The 18854-nt window shown below is 41.2% G+C and overlaps 1 protein-coding gene across 1 annotated transcript; it reads left to right on the top strand.

Annotated features, from left to right (window-relative positions):
* Positions 1–3532: 3532 nt before the first annotated feature.
* RFC4 (replication factor C subunit 4) lies at positions 3533–17516 on the top strand (the record flags this gene model as incomplete). Its single annotated transcript, XM_082003887.1, has 10 exons — positions 3533–3717; positions 4292–4370; positions 9866–9945; positions 11136–11255; positions 12143–12286; positions 12549–12669; positions 13140–13265; positions 14881–14961; positions 16718–16834; positions 17421–17516. Exons 1-10 carry the CDS (start codon positions 3584–3586, stop codon positions 17514–17516), a joined length of 1098 nt encoding a protein of 365 aa, XP_081860013.1. The 5' UTR covers positions 3533–3583.
* Between the last annotated feature and the right edge of the window lie 1338 nt (positions 17517–18854).

The raw sequence follows: 18854 nt of genomic DNA, 5'->3' as shown, positions 1-18854 counted from the left end.
AAACCTTTTTGTCACCATCATTTACATCAGTCATTCACTGTTTATGCTCCGGAACAGCTGTCTTGACAGACCGGGGCAATAGCCCATCTGTGAGTAGGACCATTAATATACCCTTAGGAAAGAGTGTACAAAACAGGGCACTTAACAGAGAGAGCCCCTCTCCAGTATTCTCCTCTCAGATTGCAGCAGTCTGTAGTTCATGGACTTTCTGAGCTGAAGTGTGCATTTGCCTGATCATATTTAATACCCCATTTCTTCATGAACCCGTCTAGTTATTTTTTGAATCTATATATAATTTTGACAGCCATAAAGTTTGGTAGCAACAAGATTTGCAATTTAAAGATGCATTGTGTGAAAAAAAAAACCAACAACTTCTTTTGGTTTTAAATCTGAAGCCTGATAGTTCAATTTCAGGCCTATGTTTCCTGCATCGTGAGAAGTCACCTCAGCCATGACTTTATATATAGTGATCATATCCCTCAGTCACTCTTTCCTGAGCTGAGTAGAATACTGTCCTAGTTACTCTCTCTTAATTAAAAAAAAGACAATTCGTACCTTTCAACATTCTTGCCATCTTGCTTTGAACCTTTTCTTGTTTACACAGCTTGGACAGTGAAAACTGCCAGTTTCCATCTGCTCTCTGTTGCTTACATAATTCTCACAGAAGTCTTCCAATGCTGAAAGTTATTAGATAAATGTTTGCTGTTAAACTTTTAAGAAAATTGATATATACTTATTTCTATTGCAATCATTTCTTTCAACACTTTCTAGCATCTTTCCTCTTTTAAAATAAAGCCTGAATTTTGGACAAAGCTGTTGGACAGTGATCCTGTAATTTTTATGGCCAGCTTACTTCCTAAACTCTATGTAGTTTATTTTAAGGAAGCCACTTGTCCATTTCAGTGTCATGGAAAAAAACCGAGCTCATTTCCCAGGAAGCATTAATGTCAACTGGCTGAAGGTCTAGACTGATGGATGCATGGGCAGTTCTCCACGGCAGAAGGCAGAGTAACTTACAAAGACAGACAGATGTCCTCCCCTAATCAGTTCTTCTGCCCTGCTACTGCTCCTAACCCCTGCCATGTTGTTTTTTTGCCAGATGAGTTCTTGAACCCTCATTCCGTGGTTGTACACCTGCAAATGCCAGCATAAAAAGACTGGAAAGGAAGAAGAACAGGCTTCCCATTTGGATCAGCTCAAGCTGCCAGAAAATTGCCCTGCCACCAAAAGATACAGTCTTCACCTCCCTACCCACCCCATCACACACTCCCACTTCTACCTCCTGTCTGCTGTAGTAGTAGTGCAATGTATGGGATCGTTTCACTGAGCTGCTGGACCTACTTGTACCTGTTGTGAAACTAGACCTGAGGTACTTGGAAGATACTAGGGTTCAGGTGTGGCTAGAGGACCTGGCTACGATGAGAGTGACGAAGATTGCCTTCAGTCAGTATCAGTAATGAGGCATCGGCCACTGGGGTACTACGGTTTTAAAATACCAACACATCATGGGCTGTATAGCTTTATAAATTAAAATAAATTGTCTTAAATAGTCTTACATAAGAACAAATCCAGGATACACAAAATGAGCATTTTAAAGCTAAACTGGCTTTTTTATGCATTAGACTAGCTGTTTCTACAAGCCATATTTGAGGACCACTAACGAGGCTAGTGAAAAACACAGTTTTTGTCATGGGAAACGCTGGAGTAAACCAGATGAGAGGACATCATAACCAGCTGAGTTTGATCTGTTGGACGTTAAGATGGTGAGTGATTCAACAGAACAGAGCAAGCATAATTTTCAGTCCTTGTATATCTGAGGAGGAGGGAAAGAAAAACAGGGAACAAGAGAGACGAGCTTGGGTTTCATTATTCCTTTCTGGCATTTAAGGTAATGAAACAAAAAGTTGGTTACAAAGTTAAGTTAATGTAGCAGACAGGAAGTTCCGTTGCTGAACTGAACCTAAGGCTCTTACATGGTTGATAAAACGCTTGAACGGCAAGTATATTTGAAGTGGCCCCATTAAAGAGAGTGCATTGAATAGAAACCACCAAACAGAATGAAGCTTCAAAAATACAACAAAGCTTTATACAGTTTCAGAAAGAAAGCTAATCAGTTCTAGCTGCTTGTACATCTTTACCATTTCCAAGTCAACATGACTTGAAAGTACCAAATATAATCATAGTGGGGGAAAAAAATAGGATTGCATTTTCATCTAAAACAAAATGACTTCAGTAATTATATGTGTGGGCATTTCTTGCTGCTAAGGCTACAATCTGGATTTCATGCTTCAATAGCAGAATGCCAGATGAGAAGAAACAGCCTATTTAAAATTGCCCAGACAAGGATTACAGGCTTGTCTGATAGAATGATGTATTTTCAGCCTAAATTCTTTCCCACATCTCCTTTTCCAAAGACTGTTCATCTGTTGCCATAGAGACCATTTCCAATCTACTCTGCTCCCTCGCACAGGTTCTATTCTGGGCGATCACTACCGTGTCTGCCCAGGCCACGCCGGCTGTGCCCAGGAGTAGCCAAGGGGAAACAGTAAAGCAGAACATCTGCAGCCACACAATATACAGCTGCTGGTAGCAGAATTGCTTTTTTTTTTTAATCCACAAAGCTGGTACATAATTGGGAGGATAAGCTGTAGCTACCCAGCACATGAAAACATGGGCGTGCATCACAACTGCCAAATCTACTAGGATGCCTTTTTGTCGTTTAAAGGGAACTGTCACGTCAATCACACTCCTCGTTTTTTTCCCCTAGGTTTACTGTAATGGAGATTATTGGAAGTAATGGGAAAACAGAAGGGATTCACTTTCGCTTCCCTGGTAGCTCTGGCAAAGGTAAGCCCCGCGCCTGTACAGCTGGGGGAGCTGCTCGCATGGCAACTGCAAGGGCCTGAGACTTGACCAGCGACAACCGTACATTGGCAGATCGCCGGGGGCAGCTGGAGCAGAACAGGGCTGGGACAGACTCCGGCTTTCATGGGTTTCACTTCCAGAGACCCCCAAGACGCACCTCAGCAGCCAGGCGAAGGGAGTAGCCCCTGCCCCAGGGCCGCAACGGCTCCCACCTCCTGACAGGAGAGGACGCTCCTCCGCTTGCTTTCGGCGCTGCTTTTGTACAGCGCTTTTTTTTTTCTCCTCCAACTTGTTGGGGAAGGGGCATTTCGGAGGGATGGCGAGGAGGGGGCCGCCCAGAGACGAAGCGCGGCCATGGCGCCCTGAGGTAACGCCACCACGCGGCCGCCGGGGACTGCCCGCTCCGCGCCCAGAGCGCGCGCGCGCACTCCCCTCTCCCGCTTCAGAAACCGGCGCATGCGCAGCGCTGCCAGGGGGCGCCGCGCGATGCTTGGCGCTACGGCGTTACGTCAGGGCCCGGCTCCGCGGCGCGGCCGAGCTCTGTGGTTGGCCCTCGGCAGGCGGAAGCGGCCCCGCCCCCCGCCGGTCGCGGCTTGGCGGGAAGGGCCGGCGGGTCCTCTGGTGCGGTGGGCTCGCGCGCCGTGTTCGGCCTAGCGGCCGGGCTGAGCGGGGACTCTGTGAGGGGAAGGTGGCGACTGGGCCCAGCCCAGCCGAAGCCATGCAGGCCTTCCTCAAAGGCCCGTCTTCCATCAGCACCAAGCCCCCCGCTGCCAAGGAGAGGGGCGCGGCCGGCACAGCGGGGAGCAGCGGGGAGGCCAAGAGGCTGAAACCCATCCCCTGGGTGGAGAAGTAGTAAGGGCAATTCTGGGGCAGTGGGGTCGCTGGTAGGGATGGCAGTGGCTGGGGGGGAGGGTGCGTGTAGAAGAGGGAGTGGGTGCATAGCAAAGGGGGTTATGGCTGTAGGTGTCTCCACCTGGGAGAACTTTATCTGTTATGGGGGAAAACGGGCACTGTGAACTGCTATCAGAGCAGAAAATGCCTCCATTGCCCGCGTCAAGTGGTGCAGTTTCATTGCTGTGGTTGGGTGCGGAAGTGCATTAAATGCTTTGTTTTCGAGAAGCCTTTCTCAGATTACAAAGTGTTAAAATATTGTAGTCTGCAATCCAGTTCTGCTCCTAAAAACAGCACAGGCTGGTATGTACAACAGAAATAGATGAACAGCTTTCCGAGGAGTTGGATCACTTCAGTAATACAGACCAGCAGCACTGGGCAGATTTCCTGTTATGATTTTGACCTCAACTACAAAATTTGCTGTAATTCTTTGGTACCTGATATAATCAGAAAGGGAAATGTTGGTTTGCTTGATTTCCATTTTCTTCTGAAACCTTGATAGCTGATAAATTGCATTTAATGTCTTTTTATTTAGTCGCCCCAAAAACGTGGATGAAGTTGCCTTCCAGGATGAAGTTGTTGCTGTGCTGAAAAAGTCCTTGGAAGGTGCTGATGTGAGTGTAATGATAACATCTACCCTATCAGTATGTTTAGGCAGAAACTTTAGCCAGTGATGATGAAAACTTATATTTTCTAACTCAGCAATGGTCTTTTTTACAGTGGTACGAACAAGCTAAGTGGCTTCCTTGTAGCATGCTGTGATATATGTGCAAAACTTGTGATGTTTTCAGCCCTCCAAACATTGTAAAATTGTCAGCTCTGTGACACAGTTTGGAATTTTTCTGGTAAAGCTCAATTGGTAAATTTGTTAATAGTTTCAAATCTGGAAAGGCTTTTGTTATCTCCACACTTCAGCTAGTACTTTTGACATTCATGTTTAAGAGGAAGGGGGAAATTTTTCCTTCATGGAAAAGTCTGGATTACCAGTCACTCCTAAACAGTTCTGGTGATCTACCAGTGCGTCTATAAAATTGCTAAGCATTAAAACAAACATACCGTTTGCTAATGAGGGAAGTTTTAAGTTGTAAGTGCCAGGTCTACTACTTAGATAGTGATCCCCAAACTTTTTGGCTTGAAGTTTCCAAGTAAGTTTCTTTGGCTTTAAAAAGCTAAGTATGACAATTTCCCTAACTTCACTGCAGTGTTGGCATCTGTGACCTAAGCATGTAAAGAGGATGAGCAGAGAATTTTCAATTGCCTTTTTTTGTTTTTACACTTGCTTTTGGGTAAAAATTTAGTAAATGTTCAGTATGAATGATCGTTATTTCCTCTGAACCAGGTGATGGGGAGGTGGAGGGACTGCAGGGAGAAATAAAGTAGGTAGCCAAGAGATGGCTGTGCTTCCTTTCTTTGTACATGCTGAGACCTTTTTTTGCTCCATGTTTCACCTAGAAGGGTCATTCTTGTGCTCCAAAAGCTGTTACTGTTTTCATGGACTGCTAATGCCAGCTGAAGTGGCTGGTGCATGTTCTGAAAATGCTATTTGTGATATGGCTGCTCACCAAGAGCTAAAAGGAACAATTTGGGCCTTTCAGTGTCTCACGCAAGAAGCCTTTCACTCGTAGTGTGCTCTTGTGCAGTATGCACAGGTAGTCATTCATTTAATCAGAACTTGCAAAAGCAGAAGTACTTTATTTGTTTGAGCATAGGGAGCCAAAATGAAGTTGGTGTGACAGAACTGGGAAAGACTTGTAAAATTCCTTTCTTTAGTTCATGTCTCTAGATTCAATTTACTTTGAGAATGCTGTTGTAATGTGACCTTGTCATGTAATGTTGTACCCACAGAAATCTGGGTTTCAACAGATTCGTACAGTTGAGGTAATTAGTAAGGAACTGTTAACAGCTAAGGAGAAATGAGGTGCTGCCACCTATTTTGCCTGGACATATCAGTCATGTAACATCGCTTAGGTGATGGCTTGTGAAGTTCTATTTTGAGCAACAGCTATTTAAAACCTTACAGCTTCTGGATCAGCAATGTTTCTCAGATTATGAGCCTAGTATACTTGTGTTGTCTTTTTGCCTCCTGAGTTGAAAAGAAAAAATTATAACTTCTGCTTGCGGTTATAAGCTTTGTAATTTGCCATAGCTACCCAAACTCAATAAGGCAATTGAGAACAAAATCATGCAAGTACTTTAAAATATTTGACGCTTTTAAAATTTGGACATTTTTGTTAGTTCTTGAAAGGACTCATTCTGTCAAAAAGGCAAGTGTAGTTTAAACTTTGAGGTGGCTGGTACTTATTTCAGAAGTTCTTATTGAATTTGGAGATCTAGGGAGATCAAAGAAACGGTTGTGACAACACCGTAGGTTTGTGTAATGTGCTTTATTTAAACCTTAGTGTTGAAAATGGAGAGCCAATCCTTTGTTGATCGGCCTGTATTTGTTGGCCTTGATTTGGGACCTGCTAAATGGAGCAGGACTTTTAAGTCCCTGCCGTATGTCCATCTGTAATAGCAAGAATCTGTCTTGTTATAAACTGGGGAGACCACAGTCCAAGTGGTTTTAACTGGGGAAGTTGATTTCTGTCTGCTGAGTCTGTTGGTTTGTTGTGGCTTTTTGCAAAGAAACTGAGAAGTGTCATAGTATTCTTTAATTTTAATTTATTTGATGATCTTATAATTACTAAAAAGAGAGTGAGGTGTAGGATTATCACTGCAATTTACATCTTCACTTGTACTAAAACTACTAGAAAAAGACTTGGGGTTTGGACTTTATGCAGTAACTTTCCCCTAAGCAGAGTGATGCCTGCAGGTATCCTGCTTACCCCTGGCAAGCACGGAAAAATGGATAACCAGATCAGGTTGCAGTCTGTTTTAAAAATACTGCCACAGTTACATAAAGGATCAGGCTGTGCTTGGTGAAAAAGCAGTGTCAATGCTGGTGATAACTTCAGTGGGAAACAAGAAGAAATGGGGTTGAAACAGAAACAGTAATAAAGTATGGGTTTAATGGAATTAAGAAACAGATTCTTATTAAAACTTTTTACCTGCTAATGCTTGTTTTGAGAACTAGTAAGAGTGTGAATTAGCACAGAGGCATGAAATTATGTATCTCCATGAAAATGTCTACCCTTGCAGTGTGCTAACCTAACATGGTTGTTGGTGAAATTTTCAGCTGTCATTCAGTAAACATTTCCTCTCTCTGGAGCTTTCCTAAAAGATATAGGGGGGTAATAATGTTGTGGTATCTAATTAAACTTGAAAAAAGTTAGTGGCTTAGTACTGAATGCTGTTTACTTTTTAGTAACTAGGGAAAAAAGTAACAAATGATTGGCAGAAAAGGCAGGCAAAACTTGAAATGGGTTTATTTCCTATAAATTGATTGAAGATTGAAATTATTCTATCTGTACTTTTACAGTACATACACAGTTGAATTTGTTCTGTGTGTCTTATCTTAGTTGTTAAAACGGGACAAAACTGGTCTGTCTCTTTCATTTTCTGATGATGGACTGTGTACTCCTGCATTTTTCTCTGCTCTTTGGATGTCTTTGGTTTTGCTGTTCCCGTTCTGTCTGCATTGCTTGCTATATTCAGCAAAAGAAAAAATCTCTGATCTTAGTTGACTAGTTTTAAAAATAGAGCATTGCTGTGGTTTAGCCCCAGCCAGCAACTAAGCACCATGCAGCCGCTCACTCATTCCCCCACGGTGGGACGGGGGAGAGAATCAGAAGAGCAAAAGTGAGAAAACTCATGGTTTCTGATAAAGACAGTTTAATAGGTAAAGCAAAAGCCGTGCACGCAAGCAAAGCAAAACGGGGAACTCATTCACTAGGGCAGGCAGGTGTTCAGCCATCTCCAGGGCAGCAGGGCTGCATCACGCGTAATGGTTTCTTGGGAAGACAGATGCCATCGCTCCGAACATCCCTCCCACCTTCCTTCTTCGTCCCAGCTTTATATACTGAGCATGATGTCATATGGTATGGAATATCTCTTTGGTCAGCCTGGGTCAGCTGTCCTGGCTGTGTCCCCTCCCAGCTTCCCGTGTACCTCCAGCCGCCTTGTTAGCAGGCCAGCACGAGAAGCTGGACTGTCCTTGACTACTTAGCAACAACTCAAAACATCAGCACGTTATCAACATTTTCTCATCCCAAATCCAAAACATAGCCTCACACTAGCTTCTGTGAACATCCCCTGATGTCAAAGGCAGCAGTTTTAAAGTGCAGCCTCATAATTTGTAGGAGGGATTACTTGAAATAGTAGTATAGAATATTATTGCTCCTATGCTAATTAGAAATCTTCTTGATTTCAGCCAAAATTTAGTCATGGCTAACTTACAAAAATTTGGTTTATGCCAACTTTGTTCTTTGTCCCTGTGTTGCTCTGATATATTTATGGACATCAGTCATATTCTCTCTCAGCTTTTGTTTTGCTGAGATAACTAAATCAAACTCTTTAAAAAAGTCACTTCTCATAAGATAGGTTCTTCACTCCTTTAATCACCTTTCCCAGTTTGGATTCATCATCCTTGACTAAGGATGACCTGAACTGTGTGTAGCTTTCCAGTTGGAGTCTTATTAGTCCTGTGTTAGTGTTAATAATTTTCCATCTGTATGTAAAGTGCATATCCTAGGACCACTGTGTTACACAGGCTTACACTCTTCCTGTGACTGCCAGAGAAAAATAAGTCATCTTTTGTTTTATTCCAGCTGATGAATTCCAGACATCTAGCAGATACTTATATTCTCAAATTATGAGATTTTATGTTTTGTGCTGCTAAGTGTCGTCCTATGATTGTTATTGCGGTCTTTGCTGTGTCAGCGTGTTTCTTTAATGCATTCCTATTTTTCATGCTGAGGTTATTAATTAAATTATTTGAAAGATCAGTTGACCTTATCTCTTCAAGAAATGTCTCCTCTTTTGAAAAAATCCTTGGATAGATGTAGAAATTTGCTGGCATTATGCATTCCAGTCAGTTTGTTGCAAGCACCTCTCTGATTAGTGTTAGGATATGTCTGCATTGCACTACCTGCGAGTGCAATATTCACAAGCTACCTTGCACATATTGCAGTGGAGCTAATGGCAGCACAGAATTCTCAGCATGTCTTGAAAAGCTGAGAAAGGGGGACAGTTAACCTGTGCCAAATTTTGTCACAGCTGTACTGCTAGTAATATCCAGACAGTTTGAAGGGCATCGCTGGATAGATTCACATGTCACTGCAGTCATAACAGTAAGTTCTATAGGCTTTAGTGATCTCAGACATGACCTGGAGGGAATATATCAAAATAAAATATAAATTGAAGTATCAATTTTGATAGAACACGTGATGGTGCCTGTCGTGGTTTAACCCCAGCTGGCAACTAAGCACCACGCAGCTACTAGGTCACTCTTCCCCTGCCCTCAGTGGGATGGGGTGGAGAACTGAAAAAAGGTAAAACTCATGGGTTTGGGTAAAGACAGTTTAATAGGACAGCAAGGGATGAGGAAATAACAACAACAACGATAAAAGAATATATAAAATAAGTGACGCACGATACAGTTGCTCACTACCCGGTGACCAACGCCCAGCCAGTTCCTGAGCTGCAGTCACTATCCCTTGGCCCACTTCCCCCAGTTTATATACTGGGCATGATGTTATATGGTATGGAATATCCCTTTGGCCAGTTTGGGTCAGCTGTCCTGGCTATGCTCCTTCCCAGCTTCTTGTGCCCCTCCTCGCTGGCAGAGCATAAGAAGCTGAAAAGTCCTTGACTTAGTATAAACACTATTTAGCAACAACTAAAACATCAGTGCGTTATCAACATTATTCACATACTAAATCCAAAACACAGCACTATAGCAGCTGCTAGGAAAAAAATTAACTCTATCCCAGCTGAAACCAGGACAGGGCCACCAAATAGCACCTTGTTCATGCCATCTTATACAAAACAACTGTTTGTCCTCCTTTAGAGCACGATGTGCAATGACCTAGAAGTAAAAGACTTGATATTATTTACCAGGAGGAGTAGATAGTTTCTGTTCTATTAGGTGCTCAGATTTTCAGTAGGTTTTCCTGTTCGTGGTTTGTTTTGTTTATCTGCTTTTTTAAAAAATGGTGCCTTGTTGTTTCAGCTTCCCAATCTGTTGTTTTATGGCCCACCTGGAACTGGAAAGACTTCCACTATTTTAGCAGCTGCTAGAGAACTCTATGGGTAAGCTGGAATCAAGTTGCTTTGGTGTAATAGACTATCACATGTCCTCTAATCATGTGACAGAGTGCCTCGGGTCATTGCCTGTTCTTATGTAGCTTCTAGAAACTTTCTCATACCTAGAAGGTCTTCTGTAGGAATATCTTCACATTCTAATTCAGCTCTAACGTGAGACTTTTCTCATTTGTCCTGTCACAAGTCATTGGTTTCTGTCAGCGATATAGACTTAACAACACTTGAGATTAGCAGCTGTGTAACCTTATAGAAAATAATATGAAAAGAAATGGCTTGCATATGCCTTACTGAACTTTGTAAAGGAATTCCAATTTTAATGGTATATTCAGATCTAAAGCACCTCATAAAATGTCTGAATCGTAATCTTTCTGTTACGCACCATTGAGTTGTGTCTGGAAGTAATATTTGGAGCCAGACTAAAATTCAATGTGTATACATTCATCAGCTGACTTGTAACACTTGGGAGTTTTTGAGTAGTGAGTTTGGTGACCCATAAGCAAAAAATGGGTGAGAAGGTGGTTTGATTTTTATAAGCAAATCTAATGTTGACTTTAGTACACAAACACCCCACCACCCCATCTTTAATTTTTGGCTCATGATGTTGTTTTGGAGAGAAGCACTTCTACTTTAATAGTAGGAAGACAACTGCACATTGTCTGTTCGTTTGAATTCCCAGAACTTAAAATCCATTGTATTCAGATTTTTTTACCAGAGGTGCTGCTGTATAGTACTGCTGCGAAATACTGCCTGTATTATACCTGCTAGTTAATTCTTTTCTGTTTGTATCAATGGCATAGCACTGCCAGTGACTGTTTCTGGGCATTTTACTTGTTCTTCCACATTGCTCACAGCATATAAGTAGAAAGGCATATAATATAGTGCTCTGAACTTATGAAGCCAACTTCCTACTTTTTTTTTTTTTTCTCCTGGATAACTGATCTAATTTTACATTTCATTGTTTTCTGCAGTCTAGGAGGCAATTGTAAAAATAGCTAATGGAAATTCATACCTAACATTTAATGATCTCAATTTAACTGTCTTTTAACAAGGTATGCTATTTAGTAATGCTAGCAAAAGTAATATCTGCCATTTGAAAAGGCCAGAAGGACTGTTGATATACTTTATAATGTATCATCGCAAGATTAAGCAGCTAACATGTTGTAATAAAAATTTTGCAGGCCTGAATTATTCCGGCAAAGAGTCCTTGAGCTAAATGCTTCTGATGAGCGGGGAATACAAGTGATTCGGGAAAAAGTCAAGGCTTTTGCTCAGCTAACTGCATGTGGAAGCCGTTCAGAGTAAGTGCTGGATCAGACCCTTCTTGCTTAGGACAAAGCATGTGGTTGTTTTTGTTTAGGTTAACTTTATAATTCTAATATAAATGATGGGTCAGCACTATCCAGAAGTTTGCAACACACAGAGTGCTTTGGCTGAGGTTTGACTTAACGTAATTTCATGTTGAGAGTTTGAATACCTTGGGAGGAACTTTTACTAGTGCTGTTTAGAGTTAGAGAGAGGCAGACAGGGAAGACCTCCAAATATCAAGCCTTCTGGATTTGGTGATATATTGTTGCCTTTGCAAATGTTGTCTGACTGCCATAGAAATGCTTCTTTGGGTAAACTGTGGTCTACGTTATTTCTCCAGTACCTCTAATCTGCAGCATCTCGTAACAAGATGGGTGCTAGTTTATAAGATGCTAAGAAGATCCTGGTGTTAGGTAGTGAGAAGCCCTGTGCAGGTGAAGCTGTATGGTAAAAACAGATTGTGGAAAGTATCAGGAAGAAACTGCATGCCAGGAATATCTGGCAAGAAATGGTCTTGTGTACTGAAATTAGTCTATTGCAGTGTTCTTTAAAGTTCAGGGAATCAGGAAGCCTGTAAAAAGAAGAGCTGCATTAGTTGTTAAAAGAAGAAACTTAAAGCAAGGGAACCTATTTTAGAGGACTTTTGCAGTATTCAAGTGTCAGTCTTTCTATGGGAACTCAGCCCCCCCAATTATTACAAATATTAGTCATTTATCTAAAAATAATAAAAAAATATTGGAACCCTTGAATATGTTCTATTTCTTGTGTATGAATAAGTAAAATATGACTTGTTGTTTTCAGTGTGTGTTGGTTTTTTTTTTTTTTTTGGTTGGTCTATACATTGCCTGTCTCCTGGATAACAGATTTCTTATTTTTTCAGTGGTAAAGTTTGTCCTCCTTTTAAAATTGTAATTCTGGATGAAGCAGACTCAATGACTTCAGCAGCCCAGGCAGCCTTAAGACGCACAATGGAAAAAGAATCTAAAACAACACGTTTCTGCCTTATTTGTAACTACATCAGCAGGTATGTGTGGAATTTGTTGCTTATTTGGACTTGTTGCTCTTCCTATTCTGCACTGCACACCCCCCCCGCCCCCCTTCTTCACTGGGAGGCTGATATCTAGTTTTCATAGTTTTGAGCTAATAGATATGTAATTCTGTGAATACAGGACTGAAGACAATGTTTAGGTATCAACTTTTATTTTTTACAGTGTTGCTGCCCTTTTCTGCCTTGATAGCTTGACCCATGCATTCATTCACCAAGCAGTTGCCTTCCTTTCTTTCAGAATAATTGAACCTTTAACATCTCGATGCTCCAAATTCCGCTTCAAGCCTTTGTCAGACAAAATCCAACAGCAGCGGCTGTTGGACGTTTCTGAGAAGGAACATGTGAAAATCAGTAGTGAGGTAACTTCATGGTTGCCATGTAATTTTATTGCTTAATGCAGTGCATAATTGCATTACAGTGAAAGGGGCTAAGCTAGCATACTTTTCCAGACTGCTCAGTTGTATTGAATACTATGTGTAAAGTCATTTAGATATTACTCTGCTTCTATAGAGGATATGAATTTTAAGAGTCTTCCTAAAACCAGATAAATGTCCACCAGAGCAAACTGAAGCAAAACTGCAGGGCTTTTTGTTCAGTGCTGAGTATACTTGCATTAAGCTGTGCCTCATCCTGAAATTGCCAGCACACACTTGTATTAGTAGAGAGGTTGCTTTGCAACTTGTGTGTTGTGCCTATCTGTGACAATCTGCTTTAGGCACTACTTGATGTAAAAAAATTTACTTGATTAATATCAGTGTGCTGAGAAAGTGTACTGGATTTTAATTAACAGTGAACATATTTCAGTGGCATTTTCTGACATTTTTTTCAGGCAGTATCTTACCTTGTTAAAGTGTCAGAAGGGGACTTAAGAAAAGCAATTACTTTTCTTCAAAGTGCCACTCGCCTAATGGGTGGGAAAGAGATCACAGAGAAGATAGTCACTGAAATTGCTGGGGTAAGCTATGCTTTACAGTTTCTCCTGTAATTAGTCTGAAAAGCATTTGTGTAGTAAGTGTCCTTGCTACCTGTATCCACCTTTGCTAAAGTGTGATTAAAAAATTGTCTTACACCCATTATTATTGCAGTATGGTACCGATACACTGTCCACCAGAATTTTAAAGACTGCCTGATTCTGTACACTTATTACATAGCAAGTTTCTAGCAACTTATTCTGTGAGCCAAGGAAAACTGTAAAATAGTCTTATAATTCAAACTGGAGTTGAAATATTCTGCCCATGAATGCAAAATGTATTGCCTTTTGTGCGACAGTGGACTAGAACGTCTTTTTGGCGCCTTTATGTATGTGTGTGTATGTAAGTATAGGTCATTGCAAAGTACGGTGGGAACACCACAGGGGAATGACTTTCAGTAGCAGCTCATTTTCAACTTAGCATTCACCGTGACAGTGTCTCTTCAAGGATCTCTGTAGATTTTACTTTTTATCAAAGCAGCAGGGATTTCTTCTGGAATGACATAGGTAATACTGACAGGGACAGGAGAAACCTGGGAGGAAATGCATTTAATAATAAAACTTGTGTGAAGGTGTTCCTATAGCAACAAAACACCTGCTAAAGAAAGAAATGTGAGATTAGGAGTTAGAAGCTGAAAAATAAATGGGCTTTCATGATGGACACACTCCTCTTGAAGGTGCTACCATCATAGCTCATTGTAAGGGTTGTGAGGTTGGAACCATCCATGCCTTCGATGGAACCAGAGGCAATTGCTACTGTGCATGTTTTACAGAACAGTTTTAAACGGTTTTCTCAGGGAACTCATTCAGTTTTGTGAGTCCAGCTGTAGAAAAGAGATGGGTTTCACTTACAGATATCTGTAAATCACAGTTCCTAAGAAACCTGGTAGCAGTTGACTGTAATGATAGGAAGAAGCATGAAATTCCATTATTGAATAATGCTGTTTAAACCAGAGGAACCCAACTTTACATGTGCATGAAGACATCAAGTTCTTGGTCTGCATAACTTTTGTGACCCTGGAGTGACATTAGTACAAAAGATTAATACAGAAGCTTTAAAACTCAACTGTCCAGACACTCAACTGACAGGAATGACAATGAGTAGAGAGGAGAATGAGGGCAGTGCTTCCCTGCTCAGAGCTAAATAATGGCATCTGTCGACTTTTGCTTCTGATTTGTTGTCTGATCTTGTTGCATTGGGCTTTTTTTGTATGTCCCTGGTGTGTAACTGGAGAGAAAAATGATGCTTAGGTGTGGAATGGTACAGAAAGCATCGGCTAATCGCATTGTTACAGTAGGTCCTCTGTTTAGTCAGCATTCTGAATAAGCGATTGCGTGTTTGGGTTTATGAACGTGGCTTTGACAGTTCACTATCATTATGTAGTTTTTTATTTTAATATCATCAATATGGGACAAATATTAAAGCCTAGCTCTCAGTCTTAACATTTAGCTAGTCTGTCTTACATATATACTTAAAGTGTGTGTAGAGGAGCAAAATGCTAAAATGGCCCCCTTCATAAACAGTTTGTATCTGCTACTGTAAGCATCAATTTTAAAAGTTTACAAAGTTGAAATTAAGAAATGCAATTTCTTGTTACAGGTCATCCCTAAAGAAGCAACTGATGAACTCCTATCTGTCTGCCAGAGTGGTTCATTTGAGAAGCTGGAAACACTGGCAAAGGTAGAGTCCTCTCAGTGTTCTAGCCCAGTATTTTTTCTAGGTCACTGCCCTGTGAATCCTTTGTTGCTGGGCTGCAGCTGAAGAACATTTGGCCTCGGGTCAGTTAGGATGCACATTTCAGGAAGCATGTCTTTTACCAGTTAGTACTCTGATCATTCCCTTCTGAGCAAGAGCTGTCAAAGCTGCAAGTAAGATTCCCTACCAGTGTGACTCTGGTTAAGCTGATGACATGCAGAGCTGTTAGGCTGAATTAGGCAGAGTAGGAATTCTTCACAAGACACTTGGCTCAGGCCTTATAACTGTCTTCAGTGGACTAGACTAGTCACCTTCTCGGTTACATGGAAGTTTTGTGAGGTGAGAAGTACATGAATAAAGTTGTAATAAGTCTTCAGTTTTAAAATATTTCATGTTAATCTTACAGTACACTAGAGAGTAAATTTGTCTTACAAACTGCAGTGACTTAAAATAGATCGTGCTGGAGAAAGGTGCAAGCTACTGGTTTATAGAGGTGGATTTATTTTCTTTAATACAGAAAATGTTCTTACTCCCTTTGAAGAATGGGAAATTCCTTATCTCATGAGTTTAAAGGAGGCTTAGACAGTCTTGAACTGGATTTTGAATCAAGGAATAGTCCCTGGCAGAGAGGAGCGTGCCATAGCACCATTCTCCCTTCCAGTGCAATGTTCTATGCCTGTGTGAAAAAAGGCAGTATCGGTCAGCCTCCTGCTTTTCACTTGGCTGAGCCTGATTGGATAGTTTTGGCAGAACCTCTGGTTTTGAGTCTGGGTTTATTCTTCTGTAAACTTGCAGCAAATCTTAGAATTGTTGTGCCAGGATTTGTGCAGATATCACTGCCTTACACTTTCACATTTACTTACCATGATGTCTAATATGTGATGATCTTCAAAGGTGATGATACAGATTTTCTAAATGTGTAGGGCTGGTATAGTCTTTCATCTGACCATGCTCTCATCTGATGTAATAGTTTGGAACTGTTCTCCAGTTTCTAGAGTTGGTGGGGGTTTGTTTCAAATATTAGTGCTCGATACGCAGTTGACACAATATGAATGCGTACTTCTGTAAAGCACAGGTGTGTATTTTGCTGTACAGAAAAATAAGGTTGCACCAACCTTTGTTGTATTTTCATAAACTTCTGCCTCAATGGCTTTATAGAATACTGTTCTCAATATTTGCTGTTTTCTGTAACTGGGCACTACTGATTTAAAAAATAAAAGCTATCTTTAGTTGCCATGGTTTTTATTTTATTAAAAGAGTTTTGGCCTTACAGAGATCTGTATGCCTGAGGCTAGCAACTACCAGATGAAGAAAATAAATCAGAGTGGGTGGCACTTTAAAATGTGAAGGCTGTGAAACTGCCACATGATGCTGCGGATGCTAAGCTTTCCTAATTTTAGCATTAAGATTGGACAGGTTCAGTGGAGGCTGTTAAATGCTTAAAATGTCTCTAGCTCTCACAGTCCTCGAGATATAAATTGTCAGAAGCTGGAAGAGTATTTGGGAAAATTGTTGCTCTAGGTCAGCCATGCTCTTGCAGTCTTTCCTCAGCACTGACTTCCAGTTGCTGGCAGGCAGGATGCTGGACTGTGTACAAACTACTGACTTGTCCTCTAAAAAAAGGTTCCATAATAGATTTCAGTAGAGTCTTTCAGTTCACACAGAATTTTTCAGATTGGTTCTCCAGTTTGTGGTGCTTCTCCTGCTGAATTACTTCCATTTTCCTCCCTCCCCAACACAGAATCTCATAAATGAAGGGTATGCTGTTGCTCAGGTGGTAAACCAGCTGCATGATACTGTCGTTGAGAGCGAAGATTACAGTGACAAGCAGAAATCTGTCATAGCTGAGAAACTTGCGGTAAGTCTGTAGTTTGAGTGGAACCCCCCCCCCACAACACATTAATCTTCACAGATTAATTTTTGTTTACACTCTCTCTCAAGATGTACACAGTATTTATTTCTAGGTTTGAATTTAAGTGATATACATGGGGAGGGAAAATTAAGATGAGATTAAGTCAGCACTTAAAAAAAAATTAGGAACTGCAAGTTCTTGTTCTGGTGTGTAAAATGTCTTTTAAAGTTAATTAACTTGCTAAATTTTGACCAAGATAGCTGTGGTAAAGGTTTTGCTAAATTCACTGAAGAAGGACAGCTAGTGTTGATGACCTGCAGTGATGCTCCTGGCAGTTAGTTGCAGAGGAAATGGTGCATCCCTCATGTCTGTAACTGTCAGGTCTTGGCTTCCTCAAGAAGATGGAGGTGGGAGAGGTTTTTTTCCCAGTTTGGTAGGATGGGTGTGTGACATGTGGCTGCTGGAGAAGTTGTTGCCAGTTAAGTATACAGTTGGCAAACTTCATCTCAGTGTTCTCCACTGTAACCTGAGAGCCAGCTGGCTGGAGCACCACTGGTTTAAGAGGGTTTTACCTTCTCTTTCCTATTTGCAGGAAGTAGACAAATGCTTGGCAGATGGTGCTGATGAATACTTGCAGTTGATAAGTCTCTGTGCCCTTGTGATGCAGCAGCTAACACAGAACACATAACAACTCCTCCAGGAGTAGCTGGCAGCATAGTGCTCTGTTTCATGGGTGGCCAGGGCCCTGTGTACTTATGTGCTGGGTTTGGTTTTTTTTTTTCAATAAAAGGACTACTCAGCAGTTGGAAAAACTCATGCTGGAATACTTGATTCAGTTTTTTTTATACTAGGTTAAAGAGATCTCTGGCTGTTGAGAGGCCAGTAATGCCCTGCCTTGCAGTTCTTTCCACCTGTAAATGCATCAAAAATGCTGGTTGTCATCATCATCTGAAAGCTTAGAAATACAAGGATGAGTTGTTCCTTTCAGCCTATGCTGCTTGGGTTTGAAAAGGCAGCTGGCCACAGAGATCACATCTTCCCAGAGTGTGAGGCTTCAGGCTGAAGCCAGCCCCTGAGGGAACATGCCTCATGCCATCACCATCTTCTACTGGACCAATCAGCATTCAATGCTATTAAAAAAAAAAATCACTTTCTGCTAAAATCCATTGCAACACTTACACAGAAGTGTATCTATCTTGAGTAAAATGGGAGGTGAGGGGTAGGTCATGGGTCAGAGCATGTTCTAAAGTTGTTGCTTAGCTTTTTGCCCAGTCTCACTCCAATCTTGCTCACCAAAACAGTTTTTAAGGCTGGTGCCTGTATAAATAGCACAGCTCTGGGTAGGGGATAATCATCTGAGTGCACCTGTTGGATTCCCTTTCCTTCAACTTTGAATTCCTGGTACTGCAGTGAAAAACAGCAGGTCCTGGGCTGGCAAGGGCCTTTGAGCCATTTTCTACCCCAGTGAAGGGGCAGTTCAGCACCACAGCCTGGCCACCCAGTAACTGATAGAGCACCACCGAAGCTGACCCTGTCCTGAAGAGCTGTTAGCCCCCCAAAAAGCAAGACACCCCTCTAACCAAGAAGCAACTAGTTACAATTTAAGTGAATATAGAAGTATTTTATTGAACATTCAAACTTCATTAAGACATGTGCAATATGGCAAATTTTACTGGGTTCAACCCTAACTAAGACAATAGTATGATTGCTTGCTTGCTGGGGCTTAGCAACAGGGTCCAGATCACACTTACCACTAATTAAATACTTTATTGAATAAATACATATGAAACAAAAATGCATTTTAATGCTCTTATAAAAGTTTAGAGATTTTGAAAGGCCTTTCCAATTCAATCTGAAGGGTAAGTACATACAATAAAGGAAGGTAGGCTAGTTTAACATAATTGGCTGACTTTATACAGCACTTATATCTTTTAGTCCATAAGTAAATTATTAAATGATAAAGAACATCTAATACAACCACTTCTATGGAACTAGGAAATAAATTTCTAATAAAGAAAAAATTTAC

Source organism: Phaethon aethereus (genome assembly GCF_964289735.1).
Source record: "Phaethon aethereus genome assembly, chromosome: 9".
In the NCBI taxonomy this organism is placed as follows: Eukaryota; Metazoa; Chordata; class Aves; order Phaethontiformes; family Phaethontidae; genus Phaethon; species Phaethon aethereus.
The sequence above is the reverse complement of the archived record's forward strand: the minus strand, read 5'-3'. Positions and strand labels throughout refer to the sequence as shown.